Source organism: Fukomys damarensis, unplaced genomic scaffold, assembly GCF_012274545.1.
Source record: "Fukomys damarensis isolate Sample0158 unplaced genomic scaffold, DMR_v1.0_HiC HiC_scaffold_16, whole genome shotgun sequence".
Lineage (NCBI taxonomy): Eukaryota > Metazoa > Chordata > Mammalia > Rodentia > Bathyergidae > Fukomys > Fukomys damarensis.
Genome location: NW_022900928.1, coordinates 59,935,048 through 59,950,019, shown reverse-complemented (window position 1 = coordinate 59,950,019; position 14,972 = coordinate 59,935,048). Strand labels below are relative to the sequence as shown.

General features: G+C 38.1%; 1 protein-coding gene across 3 annotated transcripts in view; it reads left to right on the top strand.

Moving 5' to 3' along the window:
- Nucleotides 1-14,972, top strand: part of Ppp2r1b (protein phosphatase 2 scaffold subunit Abeta) — a 46,692-nt gene that overhangs the window by 8,566 nt on the left and 23,154 nt on the right. For 2 of the 3 annotated variants that reach the window (XM_033764321.1, XM_033764323.1), the window contains exons 1-7: nt 6,187-6,233; nt 6,505-6,652; nt 11,918-12,073; nt 12,268-12,382; nt 12,832-12,902; nt 13,350-13,484; nt 14,442-14,615. In XM_033764321.1, the coding sequence (XP_033620212.1) occupies nt 6,539-6,652; nt 11,918-12,073; nt 12,268-12,382; nt 12,832-12,902; nt 13,350-13,484; nt 14,442-14,615 (765 nt within the window). In that variant the 5' untranslated portion in view covers nt 6,187-6,233; nt 6,505-6,538. Of the gene's footprint in view, nt 1-3,126; nt 3,218-3,829; nt 3,931-6,000; nt 6,234-6,504; nt 6,653-11,917; nt 12,074-12,267; nt 12,383-12,831; nt 12,903-13,349; nt 13,485-14,441; nt 14,616-14,972 lie in introns of those variants that run through there. The other variant, XM_033764322.1, reaches the window with a different exon arrangement.

Below are 14,972 nucleotides of genomic sequence, written 5' to 3'. Positions count from 1 at the left end.
AAAAAAAAAAAAAAAAAAAAAAAAAAAAAAATCCCGAAAGCTCTCAAATTATTCTTATTACAATGTTAATTTTACAATATAAAGTAGGAATATAATGTTGTTTTTTTCTTTTTTCATTTACTTATTCTAATATTTCAGTGATTTTCTTTTTCTTTTTTTTTTTGTGGTGCTGGTGATCAAACCAGGACCTTACACATGCTAGGCAAATACTGTATCACTAAACTATACTACCCCAACCCCTGTTATTTTATTTATAGTTCTTATACAGCTAAAAAACCGAAACAGAGGTACAAATTAAATGCAAATAAAACCACAAGACTAATATTATGCAAATTAATATTATGGTAATTTAACATGACAAATAATGTTTTTCGTTAAAACTAAAACATCCTTCATGTCGAGGTTTTTCTTTTCTAAGGCAAGGTCTCACTTTGGGGTGATCCTCCTGCCTCAGCCTCCCGAGTGCTGGGATTACAGGCATGAACCAACCACCACACCTGGCCCTCCCTTGTATTGTGACTATGGTGTGGGCTGCTAAAAATCTCTTCCTTTTGAACATGCCTACCATATCTTAATTTCCTCACTTCTTTTAGCCTTACTGAAACAGTGCAGTCCCATATCAGTTGGCTTTCACTTTGTGCATGAAAGGATCTTTTTCATTTTAAATCCACCTATCTTCTTTTCTCATTATCCCAGAACAATAGAAGCAGCAATGAAACACATTCAAATGTAGGTGCTGAAATCATGTGACAATACTGATTTATAAAAGTTATTCTAGTAACATAGACTATATTTATGCATATCTAAAAATATTACAAAAATAAAAGTAAAACCATGGAGAACACATTCATGGGTCTGGTTTGAAAAACTATTCAGGTCTGTTGGCTCCCAAACTTTCACCACTACCAAAAGTTTTATCTACTTATGCTTTAAAAAAGTTTGTCTCCTAAATTGCATTTATTAATTTTTTTTTTCTTTGCAGTATTGGGAATTAAACTCAGGGCCTCTGCACTGAGCTACATTCTGAGTCTCTTACACCTTTTCCTCTATTTTTTTAGACAGTCTTGCTAAATTGTCCAAGCTAGTCTCAGACTCAATATCCTTCTGCCTCAACCTATCAGAGCGCAGGGATTACAGACGTATGCCACCATGTCCTGCTGCATTTATGAATAATTTTTAGTTTTAATGATCAGACTTACAAAAGTGTCATTTCAGAACTTGTCATCATATGCAGTTATCACTGAGATTCCTTAAATTCCAGTCCACAACAAACATAAACATTCTAATTGTTTTGTGGTGCCCTAAAAGGGTAAGTGAAAACTTCCTGTTCACTTCTGTAAGAAAGAAGTCTCAGATCCCTATCTCTTCCTCCTACTGCCTTTAAGGACTGTTGGAGGTCTAGGGAGGCTAGTTGAAGCTTTCTTGTAACAAGCAAAGTAGTCATCCCACCCAATTTGGAAGGATTAAAGCTTGTCCTGGTTTTGCTTGATTGTTTTACTTCTTGTATGCTAAAGAGCTAAAAAAACGGGAGGAAGAAAATACAACAGAAGGCACCATTCCAGTACCAAACTGAAAAGAAACACAAAAACAAGAGAGCAGCATGTTTTAAACAGCTTGCATGGAAAAAATATTGACTGGAGAGTTTGGACAGCACTGTTCTCATTTTCTCTCACCGCCCGCGTTATTTGTCTTTGGAAGCAGCAGCCAACCACGATTCTGGAAAAGAGGCCAAAGGAAGAGGTGGAGGGGTTCAGTGTAGGCTTGAGGCCCAGTGGAGGAATTAGGGCCTCAGACCCGGTGGTTCTGAGCCAGGAAGAAGTTGGGGGAGGCGCTAAAGCCTTTTTCCTCTTGGCCTTGGGCACACTTTTTGACCTGCCCGAGTCCTGTAAGATCACAGCACGGATCGCTCAGGTCTCTGATTCCTTAAGAAGACCACAACTGTAGGATAAATCCCTGCCCCTGTTTCTTTCTCCCGGGGAAAGGTCGCAAGGGTTCCATTCGCTTTCTCAGCCCACCCTTCTTCTGGAGTTCAGATCTACAACTCCTGCAACGTAGGACAGGTAGAAGTCTCCATCAGCATCCGCGGGGAGCGGCCCTGGGTCAGCGGGGGGAGATGGAGACGATTCACTGTATCCGATTGCGGTTTTAATCGACGAGCTCCGCAATGAGGATGTGCAGGTACAGTACTAGACTGAAGCTGAGTAGCCTAGGCAGGCCCAGGGGGCGCGTGGTAGGAAATGGGGAAGGCCACCCTGCCTTGTGGGAGAGGCCCAGGCATTGAAACGGGGAGCGGCCCTGGGTCAGCGGGGGGAGATGGAGACGATTCACTGTATCCGATTGCGGTTTTAATCGACGAGCTCCGCAATGAGGATGTGCAGGTACAGTACTAGACTGAAGCTGAGTAGCCTAGGCAGGCCCAGGGGGCGCGTGGTAGGAAATGGGGAAGGCCACCCTGCCTTGTGGGAGAGGCCCAGGCATTGAAATAAGAGCCGGATTTGGAGCAGAAATGGGGGGGTGCGGGTAGGACCCTAGAGGGTTGCCGTGGCCTGCCCTTACCCTCCCTGAGACCTCTTTAGCACCCCTTACCCCGGGCCCTGAGGCGTGGGCGCGGCACCCGGCTGCCCGGGAGAACAGGTTTCCCGCCTCTGTATCCCTTGCGGGCGGTGCGGTGGTCTCGCCGCGAGCGGCTGAAGCTGCCTGCGGATTTCAGGATGCCGGGGAAGCCCTTGGAAGAGCAGTCGTCTTCCTTTCCGCCTTGGAAACTGGCTGGGCTTGTTAGGTAGAAAGGGTGAGATGGCTGGTTAACCTGATTAACCTGAGTCGGTCTGTCAGCTCTGGTGGCACTTTTCGTTGAAGAGATGAGTTAATATTGAGCCATTTCACCTGCTTCACTATTGCCATCGTTACCTTTTAAAAATTATCTCACTTCCTGGGTATTGTCATTCATTCATTTCTGTTCTAGCTCTTCAGGTTTTTCCTTGAAAATTCTCCTTTGGCTAATGAGTGTCAGTTACCCCCCTGGTTTCTATTACCATATTCGTTATTTTGTTTGCCCCTTTTGTTTTTTGGTCTGAATTGCAACCATTTCTTTAATTTGTTGGCCTTCCCACTTTACTTTTTTTAAAGCTCCGACTCAACAGTATTAAAAAGTTGTCAACAATTGCTCTAGCACTTGGAGTAGAAAGGACCCGAACGGAACTGCTGCCATTCCTTACAGGTAAGTGTCTTGTTTGAAGTATCACTAAATACTGAACTGAGGCTGGTGCTTTTTGTGCACAAAACAAAGAACAAAACAAAACCAAAAAACAGAACAGGGCGTATAATAATGTTACAACTGGATGTATTCAAACATTAACCAGTTAGGAAACTGGAAAGTAATTGATATGGGAGCATGAATTTCCAATTAATTCTGTAAAACAGATTCAGGAGGACTGCTTCTTGAGAAGGAAGAAAATGCTGTTAGGATTGGGACTGCACTGTCTTACTATGTACTTGCTGGATCTGTTCCAGTATTTGTGTGAATGCCCAGCTCAGGGCCACTTGTCTTTTTTTTTGAGACAGGGTCTCACTGTGTAGTTGAGACTGACCTGGAACTCACTATATAGCTCAGGCTGGTCTTGAACTCACAGTGATCCTCCTGCCTCAGCCTCCCAAGCTCTGGGATTACAGTCATGCACCACCATGCGTGGCCTACTTGTCCTTTTTTTTTTGGTACTGGGGATCCAACTCGGGTCCTTGTGCTTGAGAGGCAGGCACTGGACCCACTAAGCTAAATCCCCAGCCCTCCACTTGTCCTTATTTATGAGTACTCAGTTGTTGTCATTTCTAGATACAATTTATGATGAAGATGAGGTGTTGTTAGCGCTTGCTGAGCAGCTGGGAAACTTCACTGGCCTGGTGGGTGGTCCAGACTTTGCCCACTGTCTGTTGGTGAGTACTATCTACTGTCTGCCTTGCCTTTCTTCTAGAACTTTTATAGTATAAATGATAAATTATTTGGTGAGAGACATAATACAGCATTTTTTTTGCAGATCTTTATGGACATACAATCATAATGCTAGCAATTGAGAACATAATGTAGGCACTTTGAACTCAATCCTTTATTTTTTCTGACTGATAAAAACTTTTTCTTTTAGCACAGTAAACCTATTAGTTCAGAGGAGAGAAGGAAGGAATTTGATTATTTTTGTTCCATCCCCCCAAAATTGAAAGTCTTCATTTTTTTCTTTTTTTAAAATTTTTTATTTTTTGGTACTGGGGCTCTAACTTGTGACCTTGTGCTTGTGAGGCAGCCAGCTGTACCACTGAGCTAAATCTCCAGCCAGGTTTTTTGTTTTTTGTTTTTTGCTCTGTAATTCAGGCTGATCTCAAACTCCTGGAGATCTTCCTGGGATTGGTGTGTGCCACACCTAGCTAGGAAATTGGAAGTCTTAATTCTCATCTAGTAATATTTTGCCTTTATGTCTATCTTTTGCACCTGACTAATCTTTGTGAATTTAATGAGTTCAATTTAGTTGGCGTGTTACCTGATTATATTAGGCACATTGTAAGTTACAGTATCAAGAAGACCAGTGTGAATTCAGTGTGGTCTCTTTCTTTTTAACAAATAATTAACTGTATAGTTAAGTGGAAAAATAAAGGCATATATAAATCACCTATGTAATGGAGAGCAGAAAGGATTTATTTAGGGTGGTCAGGGAAGAAGATGTCTGAATTACGTTTTAAAGGATGCCTAAGAATTCAGCAGTTGGACAAGGTGGGGATATACACTTCAAGGCTTTTAATAGTGATGCTGCTGGCTCTTGTCATTTATCCCTGCCAACATCTGTTCCATGAGACACCAGAGAAGTATGGTTAAATAAGTATAGATATATAGAAATCAATAATTTTAGAAGTTTCTGTAGATATTTATCTGCTTGTGATTTTCCTACTTTAATTTCAAACAGTTATTTCAGATTTAACATGCCAAAACTCTCCTTAAAATAGGCCTCTCATTTAGTTATGTCACCATCTACCCAAGTCTAGAATTTTTCTTTTTTCTTTTTCTCCTGGTATTGAATTCAAGGTCTTCCACATGCTAAGCAAACCACAGTACCCAGTGGATTGTATCCCTAGACCTAGAATAGGACCACTTAGCCCTACTTTTGAATCCTTTCCCCTTTCTTCCTCACATATAGTTCATTAGTAATTTAGAGAGTCTACGTATAGTCCAAATCTGTTCTCATTCCTCCATCCCTACTGCTACTGTCCTAGTCTAAACCCCACAACCTTTTTTCTCTAGGTTATTGTTGTAGCTTCCTAACTATAGACATTCAGTTTAGGATTTGTTGACTTTACAATGCTGAAAAATGATACATAGTCCGTAGAAACTATACTTTATGTTTTGCATTTTGATCTTTTCCCAGGCTAGCAAACAGTACAGTACTCTCATGTGTTCCACAGCATTGACAGCAAGCTGCATCTCTAAGTCAGCCACAATCTGATCACAAGGCTAAACAACTGATACTTGTACTGTGTGGTTAACCTGATGTTTGTAGGTTGTGTGTAGTGAGTGCATTTATTACTTTTTTTTTTTTTTTTAGTACTGGGGATTGTACTTGTGAGGTAGGCACTATACCACTGAGCTAAATCCCTGGCTCTTGCACTTACTCTTGAGGAAATATACACAATCCTGTCTGAATTTGGCTACACATTATTTAAACTTAATGATTCATTTCCCAGTAATAGTAATATTGTGTCAAATCTCTTCTACTGTGTCATCTGTAGACACCAGCTGGGAATTGCCATCTGGGATATGGATTTTGGCTTTTCTACAGTAGTCGTGTCTTTAGGTTGACCACACCATATGTTATCACTGTGTGAATTGAAAGTAACCATGTGGTATGGTGTAGCTAACATTCTGGCTATGTGTACTGCTTCCTTTCAGTCACATTAAAGGTGACAATCTATAGCTAACCTGATTCAGTGAATTTTCTTTGGTTTTCCTTTTGATCTCTTCAGCCTCCTTTGGAAAGTCTGGCGACTGTGGAAGAGACTGTTGTTCGAGACAAGGCTGTGGAGTCCCTGAGGCAGATCTCTCAGGAGCATACTCCTGTTGCCCTGGAGGCTCATTTTGTACCTCTGGTGAAACGCCTGGCGAGTGGGGATTGGTTTACCTCTCGTACATCTGCATGTGGTTTGTTCAGCGTTTGTTATCCCAGGGCTTCAAATGCTGTCAAGGCAGAAATTAGACAGTAAGATATTTTTAGTATTTATTAGTATTAGGGGTTATTGGGGACTCAGCTGACAAATTACACAGCACAGTACATTGTTTCTAGGGTGTCACTGATGCTAGTATAGTAGAATTAATGATAAATTTTCATTATTCCTTTGAATGTGTCTTTTATTTTTGTTACCTAATCACTGATGTTTGTAAGAGGAGATCTCTAAAGTTTCTGTCTGTATGTGATGAGGTATGTTAAATCAGTAGTATTCAATAGAAAATATTTTCGTTTTATGTTGCAGGCACTTCCGTTCCTTGTGTTCAGATGATACACCAATGGTACGACGTGCAGCTGCTTCCAAATTGGGTGAATTTGCAAAAGTTTTTGAATTAGACAGTGTGAAAACTGAAATTGTCCCTTTGTTCATTAATCTAGCTTCAGATGAACAGGTAAATGACATAGTGGAACAGGTATGTTCCTTCCCTCTAACATTTTAAACATTGTTTTTAATGGTACTGGGGTTTAAATCAGGGTGTGGCACACTGAGCTATATTTTTAGTCCTTTTTAAAAGCTTTTGAGACAGGGATTTGCTAAGTTCCCCAGGTTGTCTTTGAACTTGTGATCCCTCTGCCTCAGCCTCTTGAGTAGCTGGGTTGTTTAGTACCACAGCTAAGCTCATTTAAAGCATTTCTTTGGGCATTTTGTTTCTTATATTAGGATTCGTTTTGGAAAATTAATGGTTAATTCTGGCTTGGTACAACTCATCTCATTATGCTGAAGTTTCTTAACCAGACCATGATTTTTCTCTAGTAGCTGTTAAAAGAAGGGGAAGTTAGAAAAGAAATAGGAACCATAATTAGGAAGACCAAAGCTGCATCAAGGAATAACACTTTTGGGAATTGCAAGCTGTATTGTAATATGGTAGAATAATGTTTCCTGGAATTTTGAATTTCAGATAAATATTAAAGCATAGGACGAATGTGGTAGGAAAGCTATTTGATCTCTGCATTAATGAATGGGATTACTGCATATAACAATAATTTTAATTCCCAAGGATCTAGATTTCTTTTTTGGTGGGGAGTTGGTATTAAGGATCTAACTCAGGACCTTGGGCTTATTAGGCAGGGAGTGGCACCTCTGAGCTTAGTCCCCAGTCCCATTTTTTGTTTTTTTGAGAGGCTCTCACTATGTAGTTCGTAGTAACCTTGAATTCACCGTGTAGATCAGGTTGGCCTCAACTCATAGTAATCCTGCCTCAGCCTTCCAAGTGCTGGGATTATAGGTGTGTGCCACCATGCGGCTGATCTAGATTTCTTTGATGTAGAAATAATAAAATAGCAAGCATTTAAGTAAAATACTTAGTGTAGTCATCTTTCTATATGGAGGAGATAGGGGTTGGTTCTAGTACCATCTAAGGGTAAAAAAAATCTATAGCTGCCCAGTTCCATTGTGTGAGATAGTATAGTGTGTGTGTATTACCTGGGCATGTCTTCCTGTATACATTTTTTTTTTGTTGTTGGGCTAGGCATTGGACTTAAGGTCTTGTACATGCTAGCTAAGTGCTCTACCATTAAGCTACATTCCTGCAATCTTCCATATACTTCTCATCTCTACATTATAATATCTGATACAATTAAATGTTACATAAATAGTTGTTATATTTTATTGATAAGGGAATGATGATAAAAAAGTATGTGTTCAGTACAAAAAAAAATATTTTTCCTGAGTATTTTCAATCCATGTTAGGTTGAATCCATGGATGAGGAACCCACAGATAAGGGGGAGCTGACTGTATATTGACATCTCTTTAAGTAGCTACTGTATTAAGTAATTCAGTCCTCAGAAAACCCCTGTCAGATGGATAACTCTTGTTTAACAAAAGGAAGGCATAAGAGAGTTTAAATAGCTTGCTGAAGATTCTGTAGCTCACTGTGATAAAATTAAGAATTGAATCTAGACCGAGGCTTCCGAGTTTACACCCATTACAACTAGGGTCTACTGCCTCTCTGTCATGGTGCTTAGAAGGGTCAGCTCCCAGAGTTTTTGGCCTCTGAGGGAAGAGTCTTTCTGGGTTTTGTTGGCCTGTTCTAAGATTAGTTCACAGTGTGCATATTAGGAGCACCAGGATACATTGATGAGTCTCACTTTTGAGATTCTGAATTTAAAGGTGATAAATCTTGTAGAATTAAAAAAAATTTGTAAAATAATGTACAAAAACACATAGCATGCAATTTAATAAATTATAAAAAGAGGATCTTTCAACTTTTCATCTGTGAAAGGACACATTGACAGCCACTACCCCAGAAACCCTCCTTAGGCTAGCCTTCCACATATAATCCCCAGCTGTTCTTTTTCCCATTCCTATGTTGACTTAAAACATTGTGGTTTAAAACAGCTAACATGAAATTTTGACTACCTATAATTTTAGGTTTTCTACTGTCTATGTTTTTAAAAGTAGAAAGGAGTGAAATTAATATATTTTATTTAACCCAAATTTCTGAAATCATTTAAGTATGAGGCATTAGCTTCATTTTCAGTACTCAGAATTCACATGAGGATGGTGGCTACCACATTGAACCACACTACAAGTTTAGAATCTTCATTTGGAATTTTGTTCATTAAATTTCCCATGGTATAATGTTTTCTTTTGTCCTCTATATTTCTGCCAAAGTGGTAGTTGTATCTAGAGTGGAGATTTGCACACTTCTTTTGTGAAGTCCTAGATCATAAATATTATAGGCTTTGTGGGTGAGATTCAGTTGTAACTTCTCAATTTTGCTGTGGTAGTGCAAAAACAGCCACAAAGAATGTGTAAACTAATGAATATGAATATGACAGTATTCTAGTAAAACCTTATTTATGAAAACTGTCCTGGATTTGGCCACTATTTTCTCCACCCTTGACCTATAGTCATTTATTTATTTATTATTTATTTATTTTTGGTACCGGGGATTGAACTTGGGACCTTGAGTTTGTGAGGCAGGTAGCAGAACCACTCAGCTAAATCCATTGCTCCCTTGACCTATAGCTGTAATGAAAGTTAGGTTTGATATTTTAGGGCTAAAAAGACAGTTTCATAGTTGGAAGTATGTATGCTACTGTTAGTAGCATTTGATGCTCAAAATATATGAAGTGCTTTGTTAACAAAATATTTACATTCCCTCTGACCACCAGGAGAATAACTGCTTTTGGCTTATTCATTCATTGAAAAAAGTATTTATTGATTGGCACCTATACAATCAGACACTGTTCTGTTCCTGGACTACAGCGTTGAACAAGCCTTAGAGAGATCTTGCTCTCAAGGAGTTTACATTTTATTTTACTTTATTTTTTGTGTTTTTTTTATACTGGAGATTGAACTTGGGACCTTGTGTTTGCCAGATGGGCAGCAGAACCACTGAGGTAACTCCCTGGCAGGATTTTACATTTTAATGGAGAAAATAATAATAAACAGACATATTAGGGATAAGTGATGTGAAAACAAAGTACAGTGACAAAATAGGGAATGATTATAAGGGGTTTTCTAGACTAGCTAGTCAGAGAGGACTCTGGAAAAGTGGCATAAATTGAGACATGAAAGAAAAATGTCATCCATGCCTTTTCCTAGATTGTCAGAGCTCCAGGAAAAGAATTCCTTGAAAAGAGGACATGTTGTATAAAGGTCCTTTGGTTGGAACATAGTGTTCTAAAGAGACATAGTGGTAAGAGATTAGTTGGAAGAAGGTAAGCAAGGCCAGTTCTCTAAGCCAGAATGTAGAGCTTGGGTTTCCTTTTCAAGGTGCAGTGGGACTACACCTAGATTTTGAGTAGGGATGTGACATGATATAATTAATATTTTCAGAAGATCATTGTATTTTGTTTTTGTTTTTTTGGTACTGGGGATCGAACTCAGGTCCTTGCGCTTGTGACGCAGGCGGCAGCACCACTGGGCTAATTTAGCTCAGTGGTGTTGCTGCCTGTGCAAGGACCAGAGTTTGATCCCTGGTACCCTCCCCGAGAAAAGATCATTCTGGCTTCTGGTTGGAAACTGGGAGGAGGGATGAAAATTTAAAAAACCAGTTAGGAGACTTTTACAGTGTGGAAAATCTGCATAGAAGGTTTGGAAGTAGAGTTGAGAAAATTTTTTTACTGTTGGATGAGGGAAATAGTAAATAAGATCTAGATTTTTGAACAGCTGTCTGGTGGTGTCATTGCTGAGATGGAAAGGATTCTGGTAGAAGGGCAGGTGTAGGGGAGAAAAATCGAGTTCCAGAAGAGAAGTATTTGCTGACATATTTCAGTAGATGATGATAGTTTCTTGATTTAGCTTCATTTTCAAAATCCAAAAATATTTGTGTAGCCAATACTAAGAACTAGTTCTACCTTTTTTGCGTGTTCCTTTGGATACAGAAGAGTGAGTCTGTCTTAGGCATATAGGTTATTGTTGTGGATTTACAATATTTAAAATTTATACTATTTTAGAAAGTTGAAGTCTTGTCTCTGATTATATATATGTATACCGGTATGTAATTTTTTTCATCTACATTATTAAGTTTTTGTCCTGTTTCTCCTGGGTGTTTACATGTTCACGTGTTTTCTGTTTCTGCTTGCATATATATAATTCCCAGGTCAACTTAGTTCCTAATAGCATGTTTCCACTTATTCAAAGGACATGTAGGTGTCACATTAGCAATTGGAATTTTACTTTTGGAACTCTGAGTTCATTAGTCCCATGCATTTCAAATTTTTTCTGCTGTTTTTTTAGACATCCTGATCTTGAAGTTAGTTTGTCTTTGATCTTCAACATTTTATTTATTTGTTTGTTTATTTAATTTTTTTGAGGCAGGGTCTTTATAGTGCAGGCTGGCCTTGAACTCACTGTGTAGCCCAGGCTACGGCAGTCCTCCTGCCTCAGTTTCTTGAGTGCTGGGATTACAAGTGTGCGCCACCATAAAACAGTGATCTTCAACATTTAAAATTTTTTTTTATTTGGGGGGGTTTTTTGGTACTGGGGATCGAACTCAGGTCCTTGCGCTTGCGAGTCAAGTGGCAGAACCACTGAGCTAAATCCCTGGTAGCAAATCTTTTTTTAATTACTAACTTCCCATTTGTTCTTTGTATTTCTTTTCTGAATCACAGTCTCATGCCTAAGTTCCTATGATAGCTACTTCAAATTAGTTATTTTGAAAACTGAGCTTCTTGTGTGATTTTCTTTGACCCTTTTTTGTTCTAATGTAAATAACTTATACAAGTGTAATGTTCAGTCTTATTCTTTGACTTCCTATTATAGTAAGGCTTTGAAGGTATCCTTGAAATATTCTTTTTTCTCATTTAATCTTTACATATTCTTTCATTTTTATGGCTTTTTTTTTTTTTTGGTACCGGGGATGGAACTCAAGTTCTTATGCTTTCGAGGCAGGCGGCGGAACCACTGAGCTAAATCCCTGGCTCTGTTCTTTCATTTTTAATAATAAATGCCCTGTACTCTAGCCAAGGTGATTTTCTTTTCACTTTATAACACAGTTCTGTCTTTTCAGCTTTCATATGCCATTCCTGGCAAAGGGAGCAGCAGCTGTTCAGCTGTTTGAAGACTGGAAGATGCAAAATCTCGTGGTGTAGCTGCAATTTTTTTCTTCTTTTTTTAAAACAATATGCACAACAACACTGCTTCACACCATACACTGGCCCCCTTGGCTCTCACCAAACATTGTGTAACAGAACTTTGTCTCTTTAGGACTCAGTGCGCCTGCTAGCTGTGGAAGCTTGTGTCAGTATCGCTCAGTTGTTGCCTCAGGATGATCTTGAGGTCTTGGTAATGCCTACCCTTCGACAGGCAGCTGAAGATAAATCTTGGAGAGTTCGTTACATGGTAGCTGACAAATTTTCAGAGGTAAAATCACCGCACTGGCATTTTTAAGTATTAAAGGAGAAAACCAAAAACCCATCAGATTTGCTGTTACACCAAAAGTTTCTAAATTAATTTTGTTGAATAGTGTTTGGTAGAAATATATACTTGAAGATTACAATTTTATACTTGCTGAATATTTTTAGTATACATTAAAACCTGTTCAAATTTCTTTAAAGCTCCAGAAAGCTGTGGGTCCGAAAATCACCTTAAATGACCTCATCCCTGCCTTTCAGAATCTACTTAAAGACTGTGAAGCTGAAGTCCGAGCAGCTGCTGCTCACAAAGTAAAAGGTTAGCTAGTTCAGTGTGTGTTGCAACATGTCATTGATTTTGGTGTTTTGGTTTTTTTTGTACCGGGAATCGAAGTCAGGATCTTGATCTTGCAAGGCAGGCAGCAGAACCACTGAGCTAAATCCCCTGCCCTTGGTGTGTTTTTTAATGGTGGTGAAGTTTACAGATTTTGTGTTCTTGAATATGTCTCAAATAGAAATAATTTCAGTGTGTGAAAATGTCACATTGTCATATAAACCTTTACATTTCAAACTAAACCATTTTATCTTGTTTCTTTTTAAAATGTATTTATAGGTTAAGCGGCATAGATTGATAGATAATTTCATTTACACTGAGTTATTTTCCTTAAATATTTGATGTAATTTAACTTGTAACTTGATAAAACTTAGTTCTTAATTTGTGTCTTGTAAATGATTCTTTGAGAATTTTTTCTATTTGTCGACTTTTAGAGCTTTGTGAGAACTTGCCTACTAAAGATAGAGAGACCATAATTATGAATCAAATTTTGCCATATATAAAGGTAAGTGTAGCTTCAGTTTACTTTGTTAAGTTCTGCCCTGTATGAAGGTAAACCTTAACCCAGTTTTGTTTTTTTGTTGTTGCGGCACCGGGGATCAAACTCAGGACCTTGCAAGGCAGCAGCAGTGCCACTGAGCTAAATCCCCAGCCCAACCCAGTTTTGTTTTGTTTTTTTTTTTTTGCCTTTTGCCTTAAAACTCTTGGAGTTTAAAGGTGGACATGAATGGGGTAGTTGTTAAATTGTCACATTATTATTTACCTCTTATTAATACTTATTGTAATGGTAAAATTTTTTTTGATGTTTCGATCTGTTGTCTAATAGATGGTCTGAGGAAACATTGCCAGCCAGTCAGTATTGGAGTAGTGCTGTATTTAAATTCCTTGGGAGATGGTATGGGATTTCTGTTGTATTGCAAAATCGAAAGTCTTAATTTTGATTTTATTTTAGGAATTAGTATCTGATACCAACCAACATGTCAAAATAGCTCTAGCTTCTGTAATTATGGGATTATCTACCATTTTGGGCAGAGAGAATACTATTGAACATCTTCTACCTCTTTTTTTAGCTCAGTTAAAGGATGAGGTGAGTCTTATCTTTAATTTTGATTGCCTTTGATAGTCATCAATTTGATAAGATTTTGGATTAGAGTTTCAATAAAATAGGACCCCAAATATGGAAATGGATTTTAAAAACCATAAATTAAAAAAAATCATAAACTTGTGATAGTCTTTGTGTTTCGATTTAGGGTTACAGTTTCCCCAGAAAATGGACATAGGGTCTCATTAAAGCAAACCTGAAATCATCTATACAAGCCACTGTGTTTGCTTTTGCATAGTGGTCTGTCCTTATACTGTAAGGTGTACTTCTACTTTTTCTTGGCCAAAACTTGTTCTGCAGAGCTTCTTTTCCTAACTTTAATAAAACTTTGCTATCATTAGAAAAAAAAACTATCCATCTTCTCTGTATGATTTTTGCTTTATATTTCTTATCTTTAAAGCCAGTCTTTGCTTAAAAACATCTTTTAAGTTTAAATATAATATCAAGAATTGTAGTAGCTGACATTTATTGAGTGGTTAATATGTGTTAGGTATGATACTAAATACTCTTATTGTTACATGTAGTTCATAAGATTATATTATTTGCATTTTTCAGGTGAAGTTTAATCACAGAGATAAAATAATTTACCTCAGGTCTCAGCAATGGCAGGCATAAGATTTGAGTACATGTAATTTAGTTCCTAAGCCTGTGCTTTTTACCGTCTATCTCAACTGAAAATTCTAGTTAAGATCAATTATATTTATTGTCTTGAATTATTTGTATATTCAGTATTCAGCATTTTTTTAAGGCTATACTTTTTTGTGGTCTTATGCTATTAAGCAAGTACTTTATTGAATTATATCCTCAGCTTTTTTTTTTAATGAAAGTCTATACTTTCTAATTTGAAAATTTACGTAATAGTTTTTACCTTATTATGACAGGACAATTTTGTGCACAGGGCATAATTTTTACATGTGGTCTTGGGGGCTTGTGTATTTATAGTGTCCTGAAGTTCGTTTGAATATCATCTCCAATTTGGATTGTGTTAATGAAGTTATTGGAATCCGTCAACTCTCTCAGTCTCTTCTTCCTGCCATAGTGGAACTGGCTGAAGATGCCAAGTGGCGGGTGCGGCTGGCTATCATTGAGTATATGCCACTGCTGGCAGGCCAGCTGGTGAGTATATGCTTGATGAACTGCAAGGTAGTATCAGAGAGTGGAGTTTACCATGACAAGTAGCAGGCCTGGATAGCCTCCATGATTCTGTTCATTTAGATGTGTGAAAGTGTGCTCCTGTCCTTGTTGCCTTGGGGTCTTTTTGTTTGTTTGTTTTGTTTTCCTTTAGTGCGTTAACTTGTAACATGTTATTACAGAAACATGTTTTACTTTATTGCCACCTAAAAAAACCATAGAAGAATAATCAATTTACTGGTATATTAAGCATAAACTTTGTAATATTTAGTGCCTGTATGACTTAAGGATGAATCAGTGAACAAGAAAATTATGGTGTCAAGTTAACTCAGTTTTGCTCTT